The sequence below is a fragment of the Coregonus clupeaformis genome, unplaced genomic scaffold (genome assembly GCF_020615455.1).
Source record: "Coregonus clupeaformis isolate EN_2021a unplaced genomic scaffold, ASM2061545v1 scaf1448, whole genome shotgun sequence".
NCBI lineage: Eukaryota > Metazoa > Chordata > Actinopteri > Salmoniformes > Salmonidae > Coregonus > Coregonus clupeaformis.
In genome coordinates, this window is record NW_025534902.1 from 21,262 (window position 1) to 33,443 (window position 12,182).

General features: G+C 42.5%; 1 protein-coding gene across 1 annotated transcript; it reads right to left on the reverse strand.

Moving 5' to 3' along the window:
* Positions 1-4,592: 4,592 nt before the first annotated feature.
* On the reverse strand, positions 4,593-11,403 carry LOC121559949 (deleted in malignant brain tumors 1 protein-like). Its single transcript, XM_045218232.1, has 6 exons — positions 11,319-11,403; positions 10,609-10,914; positions 8,122-8,400; positions 7,172-7,423; positions 6,910-6,998; positions 4,593-4,733 (listed from the first exon to the last, which is right to left on the reverse strand). Exons 1-6 carry the CDS (start codon positions 11,401-11,403, stop codon positions 4,593-4,595), a joined length of 1,152 nt encoding a protein of 383 aa, XP_045074167.1.
* Positions 11,404-12,182: the final 779 nt, after the last annotated feature.

Below are 12,182 nucleotides of genomic sequence, written 5' to 3' on the forward strand. Positions count from 1 at the left end.
TTGTGGTGGAACAATGTAAAGACCAGAGCCATTTCATCTATCTATCTATCTATCTATCTATCTATCTATCTATCTATCTATCTATCTATCTATCTATCTATCTATCTATCTATCTATCTATCTATCTATCTATCTATCTATCTATCTATCTATCTATCATCTATCTATCTATCTATCTATCTATCTATCTATCTATCTATCTATCTATCTATCTATCTATCTATCTATCTATCTATCTATCTATCTATCTATCTATCTATCTATCTATCTATCTATCTATCTATCTATCTATCTATCTATCTATCTATCATCTATCTATCTATCTATCTATCTATCTATCTATCTTCATCTATCTATCTATCTATCTATCTGTGTATATCTATGTATCTCATGAACTAAGATGTTTTCTGTGCATTGTGTTTCAGCATGATGAGAAGCCCTACTGCACTAACTGTTACATGAAGACGTTCGGTCCCAGAGGTAGCTACTCCTGGTGATGTACTGTACCAAATGGCAGCCTATTCCCATAAATATGGTGTATACAGTAAGTCTCTCATGTATCTCTCTCTCTCTCTCTCTCTCTCTCTCTCTCTCTCTCTCTCTCTCTCTCTCTCTCTCTCTCTCTCTCTCTCTCTCTCTCTCTCTCTCTCTCTGCTCTCTCTCTCTCTCTCTCTCTCTCTATCTATCTCGCTCTCTCTCTCAGCAGGTAGGGGAGAATGATGTCATACGGTCACAGCTCAGCCTCCTCTTCCTCTTCCTCCTCCTAGGAACCAGTCTAACCAAAAAAACTACCAAAATACAACCTAATGAAAACTAACAGCCTATCAACAAGGATATATGTTCAACCAACCTGACATTCAGCCAACAAGCCAATGACTAAACAACTAGGCCCAACATTCAACCAACCAACCAATGTTCGACCAACCAAGAAATAACCAATAGACAACCAACCTGACATTTAATTAACTACTATCCAACCAACCTGACATTTAATTAACTACTATCCAACCAACAGACATCAGTCTCACTCTGAAAGTCCCCCTCTTTCAGTCAATCATAAAACAACTACCTGGACCACAACTTTGTGCTCAATGGAGACGGTTGCTCTTCAAGCAAGCTTCAAGCTACTACAGCTCTTCAAGCTACTACAGCCGTCTTGTTGCAGTGTGTGAGTTAAACTCAGGGTCCCTTTAGGCCTCAACACATCCTTATACTACACATGTACTGGAGTGGACACTCCCTAGCAAGATCATGTCTAGAATACCACCGGAGTTCTGAACACACACACACACACACACTTATAGAATTGGAGTGTAGCTATGCACCTCTCCCTTCCTCTGTCATCACCAAAGCCAGAGAAGGTGTGTGTGTATGTGTATGTGTGTGTGTGTGTGTGTGTGTGTGTGTGTGTGTGTGTGTGTGTGTGTGTGTGTGTGTGTGTGTGTGTGTGTGTGTGTGTGTGTGTGTGTGTGTGAGAGAGAATGAAAAACCACAGTGTGCCATCACAGCTGCAAGATTTGTGACCTGTTGCCACAAGAAAAGGTCAACCAGTGAAGAACAAATACCATTGTAAATACAACCCATATTATGTTTATTTATTTTCCCATTTGTACTTTAACTATTTGCACATTGTTACAACACTGTATATATACATAATATGACATTTGAAATGCCTTTATTCTTTTGGAACTTCTGAGTGTAATGTTTACTGTTAATATTTATTGTTTATTTCACTTTTGTTTACTATCTACTTCACTTGCTTTGGCAATGTTAACATATGTTTTCCATGCCAATAAAGCCCTTAAATTGAAATTGAAATTAGAGAGAGAGAGAGAGGAGGAGTTGAGAGAGAGGGGAGCAGAGAGAGGGAGGAGAGAGAGGAGTGGGTTGGGAGGGCAGAGGAGAGAGAGAGAGAGAGAGAGAGAGAGAGAGAGAGAGAGAGAGAGAGAGAGAGAGAGAGAGAGAGAGAGAGAGAAGGCACAGTCTGCTGGAATGGGCATTTGAGTGAGACAGAGCTGGTACACACGCACACAAAACACACACACTTCCCCCTGTTCCTCTGTTAGTAGTGGAACACTTCCCCTGTTCCTCTGTTAGTAGTGAAACACACTTCCCCCTGTTCCTCTGTTAGTAGTGGAACACACTTCCCCCTGTTCCTCTGTTAGTAGTGAAACACTTCCCCCTGTTCCTCTGTTAGTAGTGGACCACTTCCCCCTGTTCCTCTGTTAGTAGTGAAACACTTCCCCCTATTCCTCTGTTAGTAGTGGAACACTTCCCCCTGTTCCTCTGTTAGTAGTGGAACACACTTCCCCCTGTTCCTCTGTTAGTAGTGGAACACACTTCCCCCTGTTCCTCTGTTGGTAGTGGAACACTTCTTTCCTGTTCCTCTGTTAGTAGTGGAACACACTTCCCCCTGTTCCTCTGTTAGTAGTGGAACACACTTCCCCCTGTTCCTCTGTTAGTAGTGGGAACACACTTCCCCCTGTTCCTCTGTTAGTAGTGGAACACACTTCCCCCTGTTCCTCTGTTAGTAGTGGAACACACTTCCCCCTGTTCCTCTGTTAGTAGTGGAACACACTTCCCCCTGTTCCTCTGTTAGTAGTGGAACACACTTCCCTGTTCCTCTGTTAGTAGTGAAACACACTTCCCCCTGTTCCTCTGTTAGTAGTGGAACACACTTCCCCCTGTTCCTCTGTTAGTAGTGGAAACACACTTCCCCCCTGTTCCTCTGTTAGTAGTGGAACAGACTTCCCCCTGTTCCTCTGTTAGTAGTGAAACACACTTCCCCCTGTTCCTCTGTTAGTAGTGAAACACACTTCCCCCTGTTCCTCTGTTAGTAGTGGAACACACTTCCCCCTGTTCCTCTGTTAGTAGTGGAACACACTTCCCCCTATTCCTCTGTTAGTAGTGGAACACACTTCCCCCTATTCCTCTGTTAGTAGTGGAACACACTTCCCCAAAAAACGTGCTGCCTGCCTGGTTTGCTTAATATACGGAATTTGAAATAAATTATATACTTTTTTTCTTGATCATGAAGTATATTTAAAACCAAATGTTTTACTGGTGACTTTCACTTTACTTGAGTCATTTTCTATTAAGGTATCTTTTCTTTTACTCAAGTATAACAGTTGGTTACTTTTTCTACACTGCTTCCATCCAGCTATCTACTATCATTATCATATGTGTGAAAAACTTGGTTGGAAATCACACAAGACTGATCTCAGTTAATTCATACTGTATGTTGTAGTCTTTCCAGAGAGAAATCACACAAGACTGACAGCCTGTGAGTTTATTAAAAGCATTCAGTGATTACATGGCAGTTTAGAGAGCAACAGGTCTTCATCTGTAAAGGGTAAATAACATAACATCAACATAATCTGCACTCACATCACAAATATGAAATAAACACTTCTCAACAATACCTTTGAGATCATTTATATATATTACCATATTTATTTACTTTAATTTGATTAATTGATTGATTTGCACACAGCATATTCACAATTTAATGTATATCAGACCTGAACTAAGTACTATACTTTCTCTGTAACCCACAGATCATAAGAGAATAAAACAAATATCTCTATATAGTACAAACATCATAACAATAATCTACATAATAATCAATACCATAATATTTATAATGAATAACATCATTATCTCTATACTACTAACAACATAACAATAATCTACATCAGTAAATATCATAAAATGTATAATCAATAACATCATGAGAGGTAAACAACAGCAACAAAACAATCCCCAACAACAAACTAAAATGACCCCTTTATTCAGATGTTTCAAAATACAAAGAATGAACAGATGATTATAATAATACATGGACTAATAATGGAAACACTTCAAGATAAAGAATCTAAGAGAAACACTAAATAAGATAAAGACATAAAGACAAAAGCTAAAAGCAGCAATACATTCTGGAACACAAAACAAACCTAATTGAGCTACTCTCTAAAAATAATCAAAACCCCATGTTACCAAAACCCCATGTTACCCAAACCCCATGTTACCCAAAACCCCATGTTACCAAAACCCCATGTTACCAAAACCCAATGTTACCCAAAACCCCATGTTACCAAAACCCCATGTTACCCAAACCCCCATGTTACCCAAAACCCCATGTTACCCAAAACCCCATGTTACCCAAACCCCATGTTACCCATAACCCCATGTTACCATAACCCCACGTAACCAAAACCCCATGTTACCCAAAACCAATGTTACCCAAAACCCCATGTTACCCAAAACCCCATGTTACCCAAACCCCCAAGTTACCCAAAACCCCATGTTACCATAACCCCACATAACCAAAACCCCATGTTACCAAAACCCCATGTTACCCAAACCCCCATGTTACCCAAACCCCATGTTACCCAAAACCCCATGTTACCCAAAACCCCATGTTACCCAAACCCCATGTTACCAAAACCGCATGTTACCCAAACCCCAAGTTACCCAAACCCCAAGTTACCAAAACCCCATGTTACGCAAAAACCCCATGTTCCCCTGGTAGCAAAAAACTAACTAAAAGGAATAATGGTGGATCAGCATGTAGGGTCAGCATCATTCTACTCCTACTCAGTCCCCTGGGCTGCTCTCTCCTCTCCCGGTCCAGCTTCAGCTCTGGAGCTCAGAGAGACCATCTCCATGGCATTGGCATCAACATAAAGATCCATGCTGCTCACCCTGTTCACTCTCTTCTGCCTCCTGGTGGTCTAGGGAGACAAAGCACCAAGAGTCAGACATTTCAAATCAAATCAAATGTATTTGTCCCAGATTTGCAGGTGTTATCGAAGGTGCAGCGAAATGCTTGTATTTCTAGCTCCAACAGTGCAGTTATACCTAGCAACAAAATAAATACACACAATCCAGAAAAATACATTACATTAATAAATATCAGAATGAGCAGTGTCAGAGTCTGGAATATAAATATATATACTGTAAATATGTGTTCCTAATGTTTGGTATACTCAGTGTATATATACGTATAATGGTGTGTAAAGACAGTATAGACAGTATGTGGATAGAAAAAGTGTGTACAGCAGTAGTTATATAGGATGAGCCATGACTAGAATACAGGATATACAGTGCTTTCGGAAAGTACTAAGACCCCTTGACTTGTTCCACATTTTGTTACGTTACAGCCTTATTCTAAAATTGATTAAATTGTTTTTTTTCTTCATCAATCTACACACAATACCCCATAATAACAAAGCAAAAACTGATTTTTAGACATTTAGCAAATGTATTAAAATAAGAAACGAAATATCACATTTACATAAGTATTCAGACCCTTTACTCATTACTTTGTTGAAGCACTTTTGGCAGCGATTACAGCCTTGACTCTTCTTCGGTATGAAGCTACAAGCTTGACACACCTGTATTTGGGGAGTTTCTCCCATTCTTCTTTGCAGATCCTCTCAAGCTCTGTCAGGTTGGGTGTGGAGCATCACTGCATAGCCATTTTCAGGTCTCTCCAGAGATGTTAGATCCGGTTCAAGTCAGGCTCTGGCTGGGCCACTCAAGGACATTCAGAGACGTTCATGAAGGATCTCTCTGTACTTTGCTCTGTTCATCTTTCCCAGTTTTGATGCACCTGTTGTACTGTCTCCTCCTTCTAGATGGTAGTGGGGTGAACAGGCTGTGGCTCGGGTGGCTGAGGTCCTTGATGATCGTCCTGGCTTTCCTGTGACACCGGGTGCTGTAGATGTCCTGGAGGGCAGGCAGTGTGCCCCTGGTGATGTGTTGGGCTGATCGCGCCCACCCTCTGGAGAGCCCTGAGGATGCATTCTGTGCAGTTGCATACCAGGCGGTGATACAGCTCGACAAGATGCTCTCAGTGGTGCATCTGTAGAAGTTCATGAGGATCTTAGGGGCCAAACCAAATTTCTTCAGCCTCCTGAGGTTGAAGAGGTGCTGTTGCGCCTTCTTCACCACACTGTCTGTGTGAAGGGACCATTTCAGGTTGTCAGTGATGTGCACGCCAAGGAACTTGAAGCCTTTTCACCCTCTCCGCTGTGGCCCCGTTGATGTGGATGGGGGCGTGCTCCTCTGCTGTCTCCTGAAGTCCACGATCAAATCCTTCATTTTGTTGACGTTGAGCGAGAGGTTATTTTCCTGGCACCACTCCGCCAGGGCTCTCACCTCCTCCCTGTAGGCTGTCTCGTTGTTGTTGATAATCAGGCCTACCACTGTTGTGTCATCAGCAAACTTGATGATTGAGTTGGAGACGTGCGTGGCCACACAGTCACTGGTAAACAGGGAGTACAGGAAGGGGCTGAGCACGCACCCCTATGGGGCCCCCTGTGTTGAGGATCAGGGTGGCAGAGGTGTTGCTGCCTACCTTCACCACACGCGTCGGTGGCACTGTGTTATCCTCAATGCGGGAGAAGAAAGGTGTTTCTCTTGTCCGGGAGCGAGGCGTCGGTGTCCCATACGTGGCTAGCTTTCCCTTTATAATCTGGGATTGTCTGGAGTCCCTGCCACATACGTCTCGTGTATGAGCCGTTGAATTGCTCATACTTTGTCCCTGTACTGTCGTTGTGCCTGTTTGATACACATCCATGTTCACAGTCACCTTGCCACTGGTGTCTCTCTCTCTCTGTCTCTCTCTCTGTCTCTCTCTCTCCCTCTCTGTCCGTGTCTCTCCCCCTCTCGTTCTCTCCCCCTCTCGTTCTCTCCCCCTCTCGTTCTCTCCCCCTCTCGTTCTCTCGTTCTCTCATAATCAGTACACTACTGAAGAACAAACCCAAGATAGTGCAACACAAGTCAAAGATACACATCTGGTTAATCCCACACCTTAAACACAGATATAGACCAATGTAGAATCTGAACCCTGCTCAAAGACACAAACATTTAAATGACTTGTAACGTCTGAGTAAATGTCTTTACCTTGTAGTACAGGTAGATGGTGGTGATGGCTGTCAGTAGGATCAGCAGCACTACAACGTGTCTGATGATGAAGGCTGGCAGAGGAGAGGCTGAAAACAGAAACACCATTGATGAGGGGACTGGTCATCATCACATAGATCTGTGGGAAATCTGTCAATGACAAAGTTAGAAGTCTGGATCATGTTCAGTTACCTGTGACGGTGAGGGTGAGGAGCTCACTCTCAGAGGAGAAGTTATGAGAGAAAACATAATTGTCGTAAACACAGCTGTAGTTTCCCTTGGTGGGAGTCATCTGCAGCAGGGAAGAGGAAGGCAGCAGAGTGATTGACAGCTGGCTGGGTCTGGGTTCTGTTGGAGCCGGTGAACGTGAGGAGGAAGGAGCCTCCTGGGTACTGTGGCTGAGTGGAGCAAGAGATGGTGAAGTTGTAGCCCCTGAACACCTCTGGCCCCTCATGGCCCCTGGAGACCCCTCCCATTGAGTCAGTCAGGAAGATATCAGGCTGGACCAGGAGATCTGTAACAATAAAAGAGAACAGAAAAAACCTCTTCTAATAGTTTCCTATAGATATGACAATAACATCAGCATGTAACAGTGCTAGCCACCCTCCTCACAGGGCAACATGAGTAGTGGGCCTACAGTCACTGAGACAACATATGTTGATATCAGGCTGAAGCAGGACATCTGGAACAAGAGGAGAGAAAAAGAACGTAGCTCCTCAACTACTTTCTTTCCTCATTTAGATATGACAATAACATGACATGTGACAGTGGTAGTGAGTAGAGACGTTCAGTGAGATAACGTTCAAATACAAAAGCATTCTGGGATATTTAAGTTTTATTTGATTCCTACTTGACTGATTGATCTGTTTTTTGCAAAGCAGACTTACAAGCTAAACAGTCATTGTGAGAGGTGCAGAGGAAGTTGTATGAATGAAGGAAATCAGTTTAATGTAATTATAATATCTTGATATTCCCTGAGCAGATCACTGTGAGTCCAGGAAGGAGATATAATACATGGCCAAAAGAAATGTGGAACTCGGTGGCCACGTTGAAAGTCACTGAGCTTTTCGGTCATTCTACTACCAATGGTGGTCTATGGATTGTATGGCTGTGTGCTCAATTCTATACACCTATCAGCAACAGGTATGGCTGAAATAGCCGAATCTACTAATGTCCACATACATTTGGCCATATAGTGTATCTTGTTATTACCTGAGCAGATCACTGTGAGTCCAGGAAGGAGAAGATACATTCTCCCACACTCCCTCAGTGAAGGCTCAGACCCAGAACAGTCAACTCTAAACCCTCTAGTGGTGTTTCCAGGTAGTACTGAAACAGTGGAGCCACAACCCAGCTGTCTACACACTACTGCAGCTACAGCCTCCTTGTTCCTGTCATCAGCTCCCACAGTCCTCCACTCTCCCTGGTCGTACCGCTCCACTCCACCAGCACAGCGACTGCCTCCTCCCACCAGCCTCACATCATCAGGCTCTGAGAAAAGAAGAGAGAGAGACAGTAATCTTACTATTTTCTCACTAAAACACATCTACAGTGGGCTCCAAAATTACTGGCACCCCTGACTGCACAAACAATACTTTAAAAATATAAACAATACTGTACTTTATTAATGTTTCAATGGAACCAACCAAAATCATACAATTATTTAATACAAAATAAATGTAACCAAAATCAAGGTTTCATAATTATTGGCACTCCTCATTTAGTACTTAGTGCAACCACCTCTGGCAAGGATAACAGCATGGAGTCTTTTTCTGTAATGTTTGACAAGGTTAAGGAACACATTTGGAGGGGGATTTTGGACCATTCCTCTTTGCAGATCCTTTCAAGATCCTTCACATTCTTGGGTTTGCGCTTATCAACTGCCATCTTCAAATCAGCCCACAGATTTTCGATTGGATTGAGGTCTGACTGAGATGGCCATGGCAGAGGATATATTTTTTTGTCACAGAACCATTTCTGTGTGGATCTTGAGGTATGTTTTGGGTCATTGTCTTGTTGGAATGTCCACCTACGGCCAAATCCCAGCCTTCTTTGTCAGCCGAAATTGCCTGATACTTGGTGGAATTCATTATGCCATCCAGTGCCCCTGGACCTCTGGAATTAAAACAGCCCCAAATCATCACTGACCCACCACCATATTTCACAGTGGGTATGAGGTGCCTCTCCTTGTATGCATCTCTGTTTCGAGCGTCAAACATGTCGATGCTGTATCTGACCAAAACGTTCAATTTTGGTCTCATCTGATCAGAGCACCTTCTTCCAGTCATAATGTAAATGACATTTGGCAAACTCAAAGCGCTTGCATCTGTGTCTTGGGGTCAGAAAGGGCTTTCTTCTGGCAATCCTTCCAAAGAGCCTGTGGTTGTGGAGGTGGCGTCTGATGGTGCTTTTTGAAACCTGGTGACCCCAAGACGCCACCAAGGCCTGCAATTCGTTCACAGTTATTCTTGGGGATTTTGTTGCTTCTCTCACCATCCTCCTCCCTATCCTGGGGGCAAAATGCATTTGCGTCCTCTACCGTGAGGTTTTCAACTGTTCCATATCTTTTTTATTTTTTTATAATTGCCCTGACAGTGCTCAGTGGTATATTCAATCGTTTGTGGATCTTCTTGTAGCCATTACCAGATTTATGAAGGTCTACGACCATCTGTCTCTTTTGAACTGCCAGTTATTTTGTTTTCTTCATGGTGTTGGATGACAAAGGGATATTGTATGCGTGTTACCTCATTTTTATACCCTAGTGAAACAGGAAGTGATGTAATGGCTCAATATAGGTCCTTAAGACTTAGATACACTTAAATAAGTGGAATTTAATTCCTGGTTGATAGAATAATTATTAATGACTAATTATTACACCCTGAAACTGTGTGAAATGTGTTAGAATGTGTGAGTGTAGGACCAGTAAAGACTATGACATTGAGCTACTATTTAGCAATGTGAGTAAGAGTTAGACCAGAGAACAAAGGACAAGGAGAACTGGCTACAGACAACTGGGAAACCAAGATAAAGAGGCCTCCCAATTAAGGGGGAGGAAAGCGGTTAGGCTTTTTAAGGAGTATGAGGACGGCGATAACTAAGGAATGCAGCCTATGATAAGAACATGTGTGTGACCTGATGGTTAGGAGAGCAGAGGAAAACAGCCCGCCTAAAAGGGGTGGGGGTTTTGTATGACGTGTGAGTATAAAAGATGGACTCTGAAATTGTGATGAACAGAATTCTCAACGAATAAAGGCCTGACTATGCAGACCGGGACTCTGTCCGTTTCTTGATCCAAAAGCATTACAACCTTTTGGGAGACGCACAGAGACACTGAAATAGTTGAGTTCAACCATTGAGATTAAAATATTCACTTAACACTGGTTTAATTTAGGTAGATGTTATTTACAATAATCTTTAAGGGTGCAATTAATTGTGAAACCTTGATTTGGAGGACATTGATTTTTAATTTAATTTAATGATTTTGGTGGGTTCCATTGGAACATTAATATAGTACAGTATTTCTCACATGTTGGTATTTTCAGTTTCTCTCTATAATTATAGTGTTTATATTTCTGTAAGTATTGTTTGTGCATTTCCAGACAGGGGTGCCAGTAATTTTGGAGCCCACTATATATTGCCTCTCATATTCTTCACTCCAGGTGAGAAACAATGTTGATTGAGTGACAAACTGTTTCTTACCTGAGCAGGTGAGTCCAACAGCATTACCAGGTAGGCAGGTGTTGTTTTTTCTGTCTGAGGTGTCACAGTCCAGGAGAAGGGACTCATTGCCTTTACACTGGAACTCTTTATCCCAGGTCTGACCCTCACCTTCTCCATAGAGCCCCCCTGTAGAGCTGCAGGAGCCCCACAGCCAAGCTCCCCCACAGACTACCTCTGCATCCTGCTGGTCAAAGTCAGCTTCACACACTGAGGCCCAGGACTGATTGGACTTCACCTCCAGTCTCCCAGAGCAGACACCAGCTCCATCCACAAGCTGCACAGACTCTGGAGAAAAAGAGTTGGTTGAACATTCAATCCGTTTTGTTGATGACACTGTCAAGGACTAAACACAAATATGTTGGATAAAAGATTGTAGGTTGCTATGTTTGATACTGTAAGAGGTAGAAATGGGTTCTTAGTCACTCAGGACAGGGTTGGGAATAATGCAGGCAGGAGACAGGAATAAGTTCACTTCACTTTATAGAAAATAAACAGCTGGACATCCATCAGGCAGCTTCACTTCAGTAACATCTGAACTACAATGATCTGCCCATGCACATCTCCCATAAACCAATATGACAAACACAAATATAATGTTTAAATACATCTGACATCTCTCCCTGTCTTTAAATGAAATGAAAAACACATGATATGCTAATATTGTATAATGTACAAATTAAATCTCTCACCTGAACAGATGACGATAATATTCACCATAACAGCCAGCAGCTCTTCCTCTTCCTGTGATGTCACACTCTCTAATAGTAGACTCATCTCCACTGCATGTACTCAATAGTAGGATTCCTCCTCTTCTCTCTTTAACCAGAGGTCCTCTAGATACAGCTATAGCATTCCCACAGCCCAGCTCTCTACACACAACCTTAGCCTCTTTCATGCTCCACCACCACATAGGACATAGACCTGACCACTCTCCTCTGTAGAAGACTTCCACTGTCCCAGAACAGGAAGTGGTCTCATTCACCCATCTGACTGAGAGTTCAGCTGTAAACAGCAGAGAGGAAAACACAGTGGTGAGGACAGATTATGACAGGGCTTCTGTTATTCTAACAGCAGTAATGCTTTGTGGTTGACAAGTATTAGTAGTTCCATAAAACAGTACTTGTTATTGGGTTTTAGAATGGTGTGTATGGACACATGAATTTCTCCATGTGGGATAATAAAGTTGACTAATATTGAACTGCTATAATCATTGTAGATTTATACTCTACCTACCTGGTGGACTGATGCTTTGAGCCTGGATATCTGAGGAGAGAGAGAGAGAGAGAGAGAGAGAGAGAGAGAGAGAGAGAGAGAGAGAGAGAGAGAGAGAGAGAGAGAGAGAGAGAGAGAGAGAGAAACAAAGGAGAAAGAGAGGAGTCAGAGGATGAGAGAGATAGAGAAAGAGGCAGAGGTTAAATGAACATCAACATGACTTTCATGATGTGCTGGGAAGATAGGCTAATTGTTGGTATGATGCAACAACACCCATGTGTACATACACTATAGATGGAAATGTGTAACACTCTTTCCAGATGAGTTTATATCTAATTTAT